The sequence below is a fragment of the Bombina bombina genome, chromosome 1 (assembly GCF_027579735.1).
Source record: "Bombina bombina isolate aBomBom1 chromosome 1, aBomBom1.pri, whole genome shotgun sequence".
NCBI lineage: Eukaryota > Metazoa > Chordata > Amphibia > Anura > Bombinatoridae > Bombina > Bombina bombina.
Window position 1 is genome coordinate 197,171,975 of NC_069499.1, and position 14,984 is coordinate 197,186,958.

A 14,984-nucleotide genomic window follows, 5' to 3' on the forward strand; every position below is an offset into this window, starting at 1 on the left:
CGCAGACTGGCTTCTCTCCATTTCCAGGTTAAAGCTGTTTGGACTGGATGCTATTATTGCAACAGTCATGGGGAGTAAGGGAGCATTTCTCTCACAAAACTCCCAAGACCGCATGAAGGTGCGGCCCCCAGAGCAGTCTCTGGTGGAGGGCAAATTGAGTCTCTTTCGGGAGGCTGGGGAGAGATCTGTTTAGGACTCCTAGGTATTGCAAATAATATCAAATAAGCTTTCATTCAAGGCCTCCTCAGGAAATATTCTTTCGGTTTTGAATGCCTCAAGATCCTTTAAAGGAAGGCCCAAGCTTTCTTGGCTTGTGTGAGAGATCTGGAATTAATGGGAGTGATTGCTTCAATTCCGTCTCCAATAATAAACCAGGGGTTTTATTCAACTATCTTTATAGTACCAAAGAAAAAAGTTTTTTTTATATATTTTTTGTTCTCAAAATACTTTTCAGGGCTCTCTAGAGTTGGCCCGACCTCAGATACAAATTCTTTTCTATATTCCAGACAGATTTCACAGCAGTGTCTTATGTCAATCATCTGAGAATAATTCACAGTTCCTTGTCAATGAGGAAAGTGTCCCGAATCATCAGCTGGATAGAGCACTTTCATTGCAAGATTTCTGCCAACTACATTCCAGGTTTTAAAAATTTGGCTAGCAGACTTTCTCAGTTGCCAGCCTCTTCACCCAAGTAAATTGTCTCTGAATCAGGAAGTTTTCGACCACATTGTGAGACATTAGGGGCTGCCAGAGATAGATCTCATAGCCTCTCATTTGAATCACAAACTGCCTCATTATTGTAATAGGTGTCAGGACCCTCGGGCGAATCTGGTAGGTGCTCTAGTGGTTTCCTGATTCTGCAATTTTTACATTTTTCATTCATTTGTGTAGCTATCCAGAGTGATAGCCAAAATGGAATAAGCCTCAGCAATTCTTATTGTTCCACCGTGACTTAGCAGGATTTTGTTTGCATATCTGGTTGAGATGTCATTGTGCGCTCCTTGGAAGCTTTCTCCAAAAAATAATTTTTTTATCAAGATCTCAAAACTTGATCAATTTGATAGCATGGTGATTGTCTCAGATAGGTGTTTCTGACTATGTTACGATGAAGGGTCAGATTTAGTCTCTTTCTGTTTTATTTCATAACAAAAATTCCTGACTTTCAGGCCTTTGTTCGGGCTCTGACTAGAATTAAACCTGTTATTTATCCAATTTCTCTTCATTGGACTTTTAATCTGGTTTTGAGGGTTCTTAAAACTCCTTTTGAGTCAAAGCATGATTTAGACTTTCAGCTTTTATCCTGGAAGAATATTTTTCTTCTAGCTATTTCTTCTGCTTGAATGGTTTCTGACCTTTCAGCTTTGTCATGCAAACCTCTTCCTTTTCTGATTTTTCATCAGGATAAGGCTGTTCTTTACACTAGCTATTCTTTTCTTCCCAAGGTAGTATCTACAGATTCCATCAATCAGGGAATTGTGGTTCCTTCTTTTTGCCCCATTCTAATGAGCATGTTCTCCACAACTTGGATGTTGTAAAGGCTTTTAAATATTTTATGGAAGCCACAAAAGATTTCAGACTTCTGTTTTTTGTTCTTTTTTCTTGGCCTTGCAAAGGTCAGAATGCTAAAACTGTTACTTTAGCAGCATGGCTCAAATCTTTAATTTGCTAGGCTTATTTTTCTCGCGGGGAAAACTCCCCCTTAGTGCATTACTGCTCATTCCACTAGAGCAGTTGCTGTTTCTTGCTCCGATCGTTATGAAGCTTTTATTGATCAGATTTGTAAGGCATCTATTTGGTCTTCTTTACACACTTTTTTTTTATAAGTTTTATCACTTTAATGTGTATGCTTCTTCTGAGGCTGCAGGCTGGTGGTCTTGTGGACTCCACATCTTGGGTATTGATTTCTACACATGATGGCTTGTGGACTCTCTCTTACCATATGATGAAAGAAAATAAAAATGTATGCTTACCTGATAAATTAATTTCTTTCATGATGGTGTCTACGAGCTCCGCCCTTTTTTTATTCAGGTTGGCATAAGTTCTCGGCAGCCTGCTTTATAGTTCCAATTTTTCTTCTTTCCTCATCTACGTTGCTATATGTATGATTGAGGATTATGAGAAATGGGACGGATTTAAAGCTCTGGTGTGTTGGGGTGTCTTTTGCCTCCTCCTAGTGGTCAGCCAGGGAATATTCCCACACATGTCAGGATACATTTTGTTTTTCTGTTATGCTGTGAGGTGACCTTAAATATCTTTATAAAAATTCCTTCATCCCACATTCTACAGGAAAAGAAAATTGTAAGGCTAATGAGTCCATATAAAGAGATTGCTTTGACAACCTTTACTCTTGACCTTGTTTCCTATTGGTTATAAGCTCTACTGCATAAAACACGTTTTCCCCTTTTTGTGAGTGCATTCAGCTCCCATGTTTTGGGAATTATACTAGATTGTTTAAAGGGACAGTTCACCCAAAAACTTTCTCCCCTTTAAATTATTCCCAATGATCCTTTTTACCTGCTAGAGTGTATTAAATTGGTTGAAAGTAGCTCCTTTACTCATATTTCAGCTTTTGAAATAGCTGATTTAGCTTGTGGTTTCCCAACCTATACTGAAAGTTTTGATACTGGCGTATATGCTATTGACAAGCCTAAGTAAACACAGTCAGCAGAAGAGATTACACTTCCAGTGGAATGCAGGATAGTTAAGTAATAAAATGATAATTTTCCATTGTTCTCTCTATGTATTGAGCTTTGGTGTTCCAGACAAATATAAGATAAGGAAGCAAGTCTGTGCACATAAAAGTGATAACATAATGAGATCTGATATTACCTGAAGCTCAACCCATTGTAATAGGCTGTGGTTTCAAAGCACAAAACCTGCTACTTCAGATACACAAATAAACCCGAAAATGCAATTTCTCAAATATTTTATACCCTGCAGTTGGTATAACAAGTCATTTAAAATACATTTATGGAAAAACAATTTTACAGTGTACTGTCCCTTTAACTTTTGGCAAAATCTGCTTTCCTTCCTACTTCAGTTGATTCAAGACCTAGCACCTGATTTTCTAACATTTGCTGGATCAGACATGAAAAATCACGACACTCACAAAGGATGCCCCAAAGAGTTGTGAGATTGCCCCATAGAAAATAATAGTTTACTGGAGAGATACCTTTTGTTGGTGAGAGTGAAGAAGGGAGTGTGGGGCGCACATTTAAAAAAATCCTACATCAATACAAATCTGATTACCCTGTTTTCATCATATATTTTAATTTGCCTCTGTTTAGATGCATGTTTTTCATTTAGGATATTTAGTGTTTTAAAGGTTTTCACACCACCTTTAAGTTTGCACTATAAAACAGGGAGGGCTGCAGGAGGAAAATGTTTAGAAAATACACCAGACCTGTCAGAGAACTTTAAGCTATACCCATGAAACACCCCTGTTTAGCCTACTAGCAGGGACAGGGAAGCTCATTTTTACAATAGGGAAAAAATATGCTTTGAATTACGTATCATAAATACAAATTTCACAACTTTTTTGCATGTGTAGTGTAGTTTTATTTTGTTTTTTCAATTAAAAAAAAAAATGTTTCCATAAAATACGATTTTTTTCAGAACAATTTGTAGTGTTTTTTTAATGCCCTTTAACAGTACAATTTTTTATTACACTTTTTTATTTCAATACTTTATTTTTTAATACTATTTTTAAATTTAAAATTTTTGGGAACCTTATTTTAATTTATGCATCTGTTTCACATACTTAACAGCAGAAAACACCTTTTTGCAAGGTAAAAACTGCCTTTAGAAAATTACTACAGAGGATTTATAGTACCCGAGAGATTTCTTAAAGAATCTCACAAGCCTAGATAACTTTAGATAATCAGGCTTCTAGATTGCATACTATAGTTATCATGTGATGTCCTTGTATAGAGCAATGCTGCAATATGTCTCAGATTTCCCATTATAGCACTGCAGTGCCTCTGATTGGCTACAGCAAAGGAGATAAGTGCATCCTTAACTTTCTATGAAACATTAAAGGGACATAATACTCATAGGCTAAATCACTTGAAACTGATGCAGTATAACTGTATAAAGCTTACAGGAAAATATCACCTGAGCATCTCTATGTAAAAAAAGAAGATATTTTACCTCACAATTTCCTCAGCTCAGCAGTGTAAGTTCTGTGAAAAAAGTTGTACTCAGCTGCAGCCCAGCTGCAGGTTTAAAAAAATAAATAAATTAAGAAATGAACAGAAGCCAATCAGCATCAGCAATGCTGAGGTCATGAACTCTTTTACTGTGATCTCATGAGATTTCACTTAACTCTCATGAGATTTCATAGCAAACTTCCTTTAAACTGAATAGGGAAATAAGATGAGAGTGCACGTAAGCTCGCCCCTTCCACTATCCCGGGACTAGGGTTGCCACCTGTCCCTTAAAATACAGAACACTTATAAGTTACACATGCTGCAGGGTGTGCAGGGAGGAACATGAATAGTGCTGTCCAGAAACACAATACATGTTCCTCCCTGCACACCCTGCAGCATGTGTAACTCATAAGTGTCCAGGAAAACATGGCTGAGGTGGCAACCCTACCCGGGACAGACATACTGATATGCTGCTTAGAAGTCCTTTACAATGGGATGTGGCTACTGAGAAACTTTTGAGGTAAAATATCTTTCTTTTTTACATAGTGATGTTCAGGTGATATTTTCTAGTCAGCTTTTTACAGCTATGTTGCATCACTTTCAAGTGTTTAAACGTTTGGGTATTATGGCCCTTTAATGTCCTTCAAATTTTGCTTGTGAAATGTCTGTTTAAATTACATTCCAAACATTTTACAGCATTTATTTTGCATGTAGAGTTTTTGATAGATAGATAGATACATCCTTCAAATGTTAATTGTTGTTACTTTGTTTTAAAGCTTAATGGCTGATAGGTTTCTACTTTTCTGTTCTTAGAATCTTCCTATTCAGACCTTACTGCGGTTCATGATTGATATCTGCAGCGGAATGGAATATTTAAGTTCAAAAAACTTCATTCACCGGGACCTGGCCACACGCAACTGCATGTAAGTTTTCAGCATTAAGGAATGTCCAGGCTTCTGTTAAATTACTAAACCCATGCTTTTAGTTTTCATGTAGGAACTTGAAAGCATATTTTAGGAAGCCAACATCGTGAGCCATTGTTAAAGAGCTATTAAACCCATTTTTTTTCTTTAATGATTCCGACAGAGCATGCAATTTTAATCAGCTTCCTAATTTACTTATATTATCTAATTTTCTTTGTTCTCTTTGTATCTTTATGTAAAAAGCAGGAATTTAAGCTTAGGAGCCGGCCCATTTTTGGTTCAGCACCTGGGTAGCGCTTGTTGATTGGTGTAGCCAATGTAGCCACCAATCAGCAAGAACTACCCAGGGTGCTGAACAAAAATGAGCTGGCTCCTAAGCTTACATTATTGCTTTATCAAAGATACCAAGAGAACAAAGAAAAAATGATAGCAGAAGTAAATGAGAAAGTTGCGTAAAATTGCATGCTCTATCTGAATCGTGAAAGAATCATTTTTGGCGTAATATCCCTTTAACTTCTCCGTTTGTATGCACAGTGCATGGATCTATGGTTTTAAATCGAATCATTGCCTTAAAGGGACAGTCTACCATAGAATTGTTATTGTTTTAAAAGATAGATAATCCCTTTATTACCCATTCCCCAGTTTTGCATAACCAACACAGTTATAGTAATATACTTTTTACCTCTGTGTTTACCTTGTATCTAGGAACCTTCTTCCAGCCCCCTGATCACATGACTGTGACTGTTTATTATCTATTGTCTTAAATTTAGCATTGTGTTGTGCTAAATCTTAAATAACCCCCTGTGCCTGAACACAGTGTTATCTATATGGCCCACGTGTACTTTCTGTCTTTGTGTTGAAAAGAGATTTAAAAAGCATGTGATAAGAGGCAGCCCTCAAAGGCTTAGAAATTAGCATACAAGCCTACCTAGGTTTAGTTTAAACTAAGAATACCAAGAGAAAAAAGCAAATTTGATGATAAAAGTAAATTGGAAAGTTGATTAAAATTAAAAGTCCTATCTGTATAATGAAAGTTTAATTTATACTAGACTGTCCCTTTAATGAGGTGCCATTTGCATTGTATATCCACCATAACAGAGGCTATGCTGATCACTTGCTAAGGTCCTATTTGTTTCTTATTCAGGTTTATCAACAAAATTAGAAAAAAAAGATAAAAAGCTGAAGTTCATGGTTAAAAGCTGAAGTTCATGGTTGGTTAGAAAGTTATCATAAAGACTGAAAGGAGTGTCAAAGTAAATGTATTATACTATGTGCCTAGTAGACTTTAGTAATCTTTTATTATGATGATGTTAACAATTAGCCAATGCTCTGTTATGATTCTAAGTAATTAAAGTGTTAATTGGTACTAAAAATTGTTGTTTATGATAATGTGGAAAAAGTTGAAAGATGTGACAGCCTTGATAGCTTATACTACTGAATGAGACAAGAGTATACTGAGAAGTTATAGACATTAGATCATTTGATACTACAGAAGGAGAACTTATGTATGTTAAAGGGACAGTAAATAAAGGAAACAGAAATCAGCCTTCCACACTCTTACATATAACTTATTTGAAGAAAACCCTACGTCTAAAATCCGACTTTATGTTGAAATTCATAACGCGTTTTCTGCCCATTTTTTTTTTTTTTTTTTTTTACCATTTCTTTTTCTTTGTGTCAGAAGATGGTGCGCCAATAGTGCTACACAGGCTGTAAGTGCTTTTGTTTTTTCTTCTGAGCCAGGTTAGTAGCACATAGAGGCTTCCCTGGTCTGCTAACCTGGCTCAGCAGAGAACACAAGAGCGCATACTTTGCCTCTGAAGCGAATAGGCAGTCATTTTGTCAATTCAACAATGCAATATGGATATTTCAGAGGTGAGTAGATCATCAAATAACTTTTCAGGTGGATTTTGTTTCTTTGTTTATTGCCCCTTTAAAGTACATTACTATATATATATATACTATGTATAAATTGTCATTTGCTTATCTCTTTAGATACTGCTTATCTTCAGGTTGACCTGTAATAAACTTTCACAATATTCTCTCAAACTCATACCAAAGACCTTTTATTAGTTCTATGACAAGCGTTTCATGACAGCCATTGTCTTGTCAAGTGTGTGTTTGTTTTTAGCATGTTTGGAAAATATACCTGTACTTATAAGAATGTGCATATAGTCAAAAATAAACTTTAATGATTCAGATAGGGCATGTGATTTTAAACAACTTTCCCATTTACTTTTATCATCAAATGTACTTTGTTCTCTTGGTATTCTTAGTTGAAAGCTAAACTTAGGTAGGCTCATATGGTCATTTCTAAGCCCTTGAAGGCCGCCTCTTATTGCATACTTTTTTATTTGCTTTTTACAACAGGGGAGTGCTAGTTCATGTGAGCCATATAGATAACATTGTGATCACGCCCGTGGCTTGTAGCAGACACTGCACTAATTGGCTAAAATGCAAGTCAATATATAATAATGTCATGTGATCAGTGGGCTGTCAGAAGATGCTTAGATACAAGTTAATCACAGAGGTAAAAAGTGTATTAATATAACAGTGTTGGTTATGGAAAACTGGGGAATGGGTAATAAAGGGATTATCTATCTTAAAAAAAATACAAATTCTGGTGTAGACTGTCCCTTTAAAGGGATATGAAACCCAATTTTTTTCTTTGTTCTCTTGGTATTTTTATTTTTAAAAAAAACAGAAATGTAAGCTTATGAGCCGGCCCATTTTTTTTTGGTTCAGCACCTTGGTAGCCATTGCTTATTGGTGACTAAATGTAGCCACCAGTCAGGAAGCACTACCCAGGGTTCTGAACCAAAAATTGGCCAGCTCCTTAGCTTACATTCCTGCTTTTTCAAATAAAGATACAAAGAGAATGAAGGAAAAATTGATAATAGGAAAAAAAATTAAAATTGCATGCTCTATCTGAATCATGAAAGAAAAAAAATGTGTTTAATATCCCTTTAAGTTGATATCAAGGTAGATAAAAATCAATGATTAAAAAAAAAAGTTTTTTTTTTTATTTAAATCCATTTTAATGAGAAAAAAAAGATTTTATTTTTTTAATGCTTTTTGAGTAAAAGAAAATCTTTTTTTTTTTATAAAAATAGATTATAATCCAATGGTTATTCATCTTGAAATAAGGATTAGTTTTTAATTATGTAGCATGAGGGTGTATATTCATGGCTGTAATGTTGAATTTTTTAAAAAAATTTGGCAAATTAATTCCATTAATGCATTCACAATGTCGTGTTCTCCCAGAAGCAAGATTATTTGGGCATTTTTCTGTATTCTTGGTTTTTTAGTTCTCAAAACTGTGAATTTGTGTCTGCAAAATAACATGGTTCTTCGCTTCAAAAATGTTATAAAATAAACATCCAGAGTTGAGAAATAGACCTTAAAGGGGCATAAACCAACAATTCTTTCATGATTGAGCATACAATTTTCAGATTGACTTCTTTTATCAAATTTGCTTCATGCTCTTAGAATTCTTTGTTGAAGGAAAGCAATACTTTACTGGGAGCTAGCTGAACACATTGGGTGAGCTAGTGACAAGCAGCTAGCTCCCAGTAGTGCAATGCTCCTGAGTCTACCTAGGTATGCTTTTCAACAATGGATACCAAGAGAACAAAGCACATTAGATAATAGATGTCCATTGGAAATTTGTTTAAAACTGAATTTTCTAACTGCTTCATGAAAGATTATTTTTGACTGTACTGGCAATGTAATCCCAGTGTTCCCCTGCAAGTCTATGTACACATAATCAACCCCTTTCTAGGTTTCATGAAGCTCAATGAATAGAAGATTGCTTGGAGTGGAATAGATCTGCACAAGGACCTAAGTGTGAGGAGGGAGGGGCAAGCATTAAAAATTAAAGTGAAACCTATAATGATATTGTTTTAGTAAAACCATTTAAATTGTTATCATTAAGGTTATCATTCTTTTTCTCCGTCCAATAAAGTACAGCTTGAGAGATTTCACTTCCCAAATATTTCATTAATTTCAATAATCTATTTATGCTTTTCTAATTAGTAATTGTCTGCTGTAACTGGAAAAATAATCTGAAAAGTTGTCATTCTAAAAAAAGAAACCTTAATGTTGAAAACAATTATTTTAATAGTCTTCTGACTAGAGATTTAAAGGGACAGTAAAGTCATAATTAGACATTCGTGATTTAGACAGAGCATACAATTTCAATCAACTTTCCAATTTACTTCTATTATTTAATATGCTTTCTTCTCTTGTTATCCTTTGCTGAAAGGTTTATCTAGGAAAGCTTAGAGGCAGCAAAGATCCTAGGTTTTAGCTGCTGATTGGTGGCTGCATATATATATGCATATATGTGTGTATATATATATATATATATATATATATATATATATATATATATATATATATATATACACTGTACCGATTGTCATTGGCTCCCCCATGTGTTTAGTTAGGAACCAGTAGTGCATTGCTGCTTCTTCAACAAATGATACCAAGATAATGAAATAAATTTGATAATAGAAGTAAACTGGAAAGTTGTTTAAAATTGTATGTTCTACCTAAATAATAAAATAATTTTTTTGTGTTTCATGACTCTTTAAATCAAATCCACCCTGGTTGATATCCTACTTTTAATGGATGATAGATGGATGGACAGAATACATAGATAATATATGTAGATTGATAATATCATAGATCATTCATAGATAATATTTTTGTCATAACATTCTCTTCTCCAGCACCACTGCTCTGTAAAAATATTTATTTTAATTTTAATATGAACAGAAAATAGTTCATGAACTTCCAGAAAATTCGAAAGTAGTACCCAAATCCGGAATTCTAATGGTACTATGTATGCAAAAGTATAAAAAATGATATAAAACTACCTTTAGGTTGCATGTTTAAGCTGTATTATGACATGTAAATATTGCCTATTAGACATAAGATATTGTTGTTTATACTTGGTTCCACCCCCTCTCTAAATTGTCTCATTTTAAGGATACAAATATTCCAAAATCCAAACCTTTTCTGGTCCCAGGCAGTTTGGATATAGGGTTTTCTACCTGTATTTATTCCAAATTGAATTCAAAAGCGATTACACTGGTTAGACTTGACTGTTCTAGACTCTCACACAAAACAGGGAAAAGTGTGCGTTCACAATCAGAAGTTTAGTTATAACACAATGTAATCATGTTGGAAGCACCTTTCAGTTTGTCTCATTCAGTACTCAGTGTAGGACAACTTGCAGTAGATGAGAACACTTGAAGAACAATATATTGGACAATCCTTCCCAAAATTTCCTTTGGGGGAATTCAGCATTGTACAAGAGTGCTATTTCTTTCATGTAATTAGCAAGAGTCCATGAGCTAGTGACGTATGGGATATACATTCCTACCAGGAGGGGCAAAGTTTCCCAAACCTTAAAATGCCTATAAATACACCCCTCACCACACCCACAATTCAGTTTTACAAACTTTGCCTCCCATGGAGGTGGTGAAGTAAGTTTGTGCTAGATTCTAAGTTGATATGCGCTTCGCAGCAGGCTGGAGCCCGGTTTTCCTCTCAGAGTGCAGTGAATGTCAGAGGGATGTGAAGAGAGTATTGCCTATTTGAATTCAATGATCTCCTTCTACGGGGTCTATTTCATAGGTTCTCTGTTATCGGTCGTAGAGATTCATCTCTTACCTCCCTTTTCAGATCGACGATATACTCTTATATACCATTACCTCTACTGATTCTCGTTTCAGTACTGGTTTGGCTTTCTACTACATGTAGATGAGTGTCCTGGGGTAAGTAAGTCTTATTTTCTGTGACACTCTAAGCTATGGTTGGGCACTTTTATATACAGGGAGTGCAGAATTATTAGGCAAGTTGTATTTTTGAGGATTAATTTTATTATTGAACAACCATGTTCTCAATGAACCCAAAAAACTCATTAATATCAAAGCTGAATATTTTTGGAAGTAGTTTTTAGTTTGTTTTTAGTTTTAGCTATTTTAGGGGGATATCTGTGTGTGCAGGTGACTATTACTGTGCATAATTATTAGGCAACTTAACAAAAAACAAATATATACCCATTTCAATTATTTATTTTTACCAGTGAAACCAATATAACATCTCAACATTCACAAATATACATTTCTGACATTCAAAAACAAAACAAAAACAAATCAGTGACCAATATAGCCACCTTTCTTTGCAAGGACACTCAAAAGCCTGCCATCCATGGATTCTGTCAGTGTTTTGATCTGTTCACCATCAACATTGCGTGCAGCAGCAACCACAGCCTCCCAGACACTGTTCAGAGAGGTGTACTGTTTTCCCTCCTTGTAAATCTCACATTTGATGATGGACCACAGGTTCTCAATGGGGTTCAGATCAGGTGAACAAGGAGGCCATGTCATTAGATTTTCTTCTTTTATACCCTTTCTTGCCAGCCACGCTGTGGAGTACTTGGACGCGTGTGATGGAGCATTGTCCTGCATGAAAATCATGTTTTTCTTGAAGGATGCAGACTTCTTCCTGTACCACTGCTTGAAGAAGGTGTCTTCCAGAAACTGGCAGTAGGACTGAGAGTTGAGCTTGACTCCATCCTCAACCCGAAAAGGCCCCACAAGCTCATCTTTGATGATACCAGCCCAAACCAGTACTCCACCTCCACCTTGCTGGCGTCTGAGTCGGACTGGAGCTCTCTGCCCTTTACCAATCCAGCCACAGGCCCATCCATCTGGCCCATCAAGACTCACTCTCATTTCATCAGTCCATAAAACCTTAGAAAAATCAGTCTTGAGATATTTCATGGCCCAGTCTTGACGTTTCAGCTTGTGTGTCTTGTTCAGTGGTGGTCGTCTTTCAGCCTTTCTTACCTTGGCCATGTCTCTGAGTATCGCACACCTTGTGCTTTTGGGCACTCCAGTGATGTTGCAGCTCTGAAATATGGCCAAACTGGTGGCAAGTGGCATCTTGGCAGCTGCACGCTTGACTTTTCTCAGTTCATGGGCAGTTATTTTGCGCCTTGGTTTTTCCACACGCTTCTTGCGACCCTGTTGACTATTTTGAATGAAACGCTTGATTGTTCGATGATCACGCTTCAGAAGCTTTGCAATTTTAAGAGTGCTGCATCCCTCTGCAAGATATCTCACTATTTTTTACTTTTCTGAGCCTGTCAAGTCCTTCTTTTGACCCATTTTGCCAAAGGAAAGGAAGTTGCCTAATAATTATGCACACCTGATATAGGGTGTTGATGTCATTAGACCACACCCCTTCTCATTACAGAGATGCACATCACCTAATATGCTTAATTGGTAGTAGGCTTTCGAGCCTATACAGCTTGGAGTAAGACAACATGCATAAAGAGGATGATGTGGTCAAAATACTCATTTGCCTAATAATTCTGCACTCCCTGTAAAGTTCTAAATATATGTGTTTAAACATTTATTTGCCTTGATTCAGGATGTTCAATATTCCTTATTTCAGACAGTCAGTTTCATTATTTGGGATAATGCATTTGAATAATAAAAATTTTTATTACCTTAAATTTGACTTTTTTCCTGTGGGCTGTTAGGCTCGCGGGGGCTGAAATGCTTCTTTCTCTTGTTAAGTGTATCCAGTCCACGGATCATCCATTACTTATGGAATATATTCTCCTTCCCAACAGGAAGCTGCAAGAGTCCACCCACAGCAAAGCTGCTATATAGCTCCTCCCCTAACTGCCATATTCAGTCATTCTCTTGCAAGCCTCAACATAGATAGGAGGTTGTGAGAGTCTGTGGTGCTTTCTACTTAGTTTATTCTTCAATCAAAAGTTTGTTATTTTTAAATGGCACCGGAGTGTGCTGTTTATCTCAGGCAGTATTTGGAAGAAGAATCTGCCTGCGTTTTTCTATGATCTTAGCAGACGTAACTAAGATCCATTTGCTGTTCTCACACATTCTGAGGAGTGAGGTACTTCAGAGGGGGAATGGCGTGCAGGTTTTCCTGCAGATACGGTATGTGCAGTAAAATATTTTTCTAGGAATGGAATTGACTAAGAAAATACTGCTGATACCGAAGTAATGTAAGTAAAGCCTTAAATGCAGCGATAGCGACTGGTATCAGGCTTATTAATAGAGATACATACTCTTGTAAAAATGTGTTTTAAAACGTTTGCTGGCATGTTTAATCGTTTTTTAACATATGTTTGGTGATAAAACTTATTGGGGCCTAAGTTTTTTCCACATGGCTGGCTTAAATTTTGCATAGAAACAGTTTCCTGAGGCTTTCCACTGTTATAGTATAAAAGTTACAGTTGGTGCAGTTAAAATTACAAACAGTGACATTCAGCTTCCCTCAGCAGTCCCCTGCATGCTATAGGACATCTCTGAAGGGCTCAAAAGGGCTTCAAAAGTAGGAGCTGTTATGACTGTTTAAAACATATTTTTCGTTTTGTTAATCTGTTTTTTGTATTAAGGGGTTAATCATCCATTTGCAAGTGGGTGCAATGCTCTGCTAACTTGTTACATACACTGTAAAAATTTTGTTAGTTTAACTGCCTTTTTTCACTGTTATTTCAAATTTTGGCAAAATTTGTTTCTCTTAAAGGCACAGTAACGTTTTATATATTTGCTTGTTAACTTGATTTAAAGTGTTTTCCAAGCTTACTAGTCTCATTATTAGTCTGTTCTAACATGTCTGACATAGAGGAAGCTCTGTGTTCATTATGTTTTAAAGCAATGGTGGAACCCCATCTTAGAATGTGTACCAGATGTACTGATTTCATGTTAAACAATAAAGATCATTTTTTGTCTTTAAAAACATTATCACCAGAGGATTCTGTCGTGGGGGTAGTTATGCCGACTAACTCCCCACGTGTCAGACCTTTTGACTCCCGCTTTAGGGACTCACGCTCAAATGGCGCCAAGTACATCAAGGGCACCCATAGCGTTTCTTTACCAGGGGATTCTGTCGAGGGGAAAGTTATGCCGACTAACTCTCCCCACGTGTCAGACCCTTCGACTCCCGCTTCAGGGACTCACGCTCAAATGGCGCCAAGTACATCAAGGGCGCCCATAGCGTTTATTTTACAAGACATGGCAAAGGTGGTGAATAATATTCTGGCAGCAGTATTAGTCAGACTACCTGAAATTAAAGGAAAGCAGTTAGCTCTGGGGGTAGATACAGAGCATACAGACGCTTTAAGAACCATGTATGATACTACCTCACAATATGCTTAGTCTGTGGGTGATTTTTTTTTTTGACTCAGGGAAGATGATTTAACCTGATTCTCATATTTCTACATTTAAAATTTATGCTTGAGAACCTCCACTTGTTGCTCAGGGAGGCTTTGGCTGCTCTGAATGAATGTGTACAATCGCAGGGCCAGAGAAATTGTGTAGACTGGATAAATAATATGCAGTGCCGGTGTGTACTGATGTTTTTCCAATACCTAAAGAGGTTTACTAAAAAAATTTTTTAATAAGGAATGGGATAGACCAGGTGTGCCGTTCTCTTCCCCTCCTATTTTTTAGAAGAATGTTTTCTAATAGTTACCACCACACGGGACTTCTGGCAGACAGTTCCTAAGGTGGAGAGAAGAGTTTCTACTCTAGCTAAGCGTACCACTACCTCTGACGAGGACAGTTGTGCTTTTTAGATCCAATGGATAAAAAATGTTTATTCAACAGGGTTTTATCCTGCAGCCCCTTGCATACATTGCTTCTGTCACTGCTGCTGCGGCGTTCTGGGTTGAGTCTCTTGATGAGGCTTTACAGTTAAGCGACTCCATTGGATGAATATATTTGACAAGCTTATGCTAGCCAATTCCTTTGTTTTCTGATGCCTTGTTCATTTGACTAGACTAACGGCTAAGAATTCTGTTTTTTACTATACTGGCGCGCAGAGCGCTATGGCTTATATCATGGTCAGCTGTCGTGACTTTAAT

General features: G+C 36.6%; 1 protein-coding gene across 1 annotated transcript in view; it reads left to right on the plus strand.

Moving 5' to 3' along the window:
• The window catches only part of TYRO3 (TYRO3 protein tyrosine kinase), a 533,278-nt gene that overhangs the window by 478,764 nt on the left and 39,530 nt on the right, over positions 1-14,984 (plus strand). Inside the window, exon 17 of the mRNA XM_053697821.1 lies at positions 4,962-5,071. Coding sequence (XP_053553796.1) covers positions 4,962-5,071 — 110 coding nt within the window. The remainder of the gene's footprint in view (positions 1-4,961; positions 5,072-14,984) is intronic.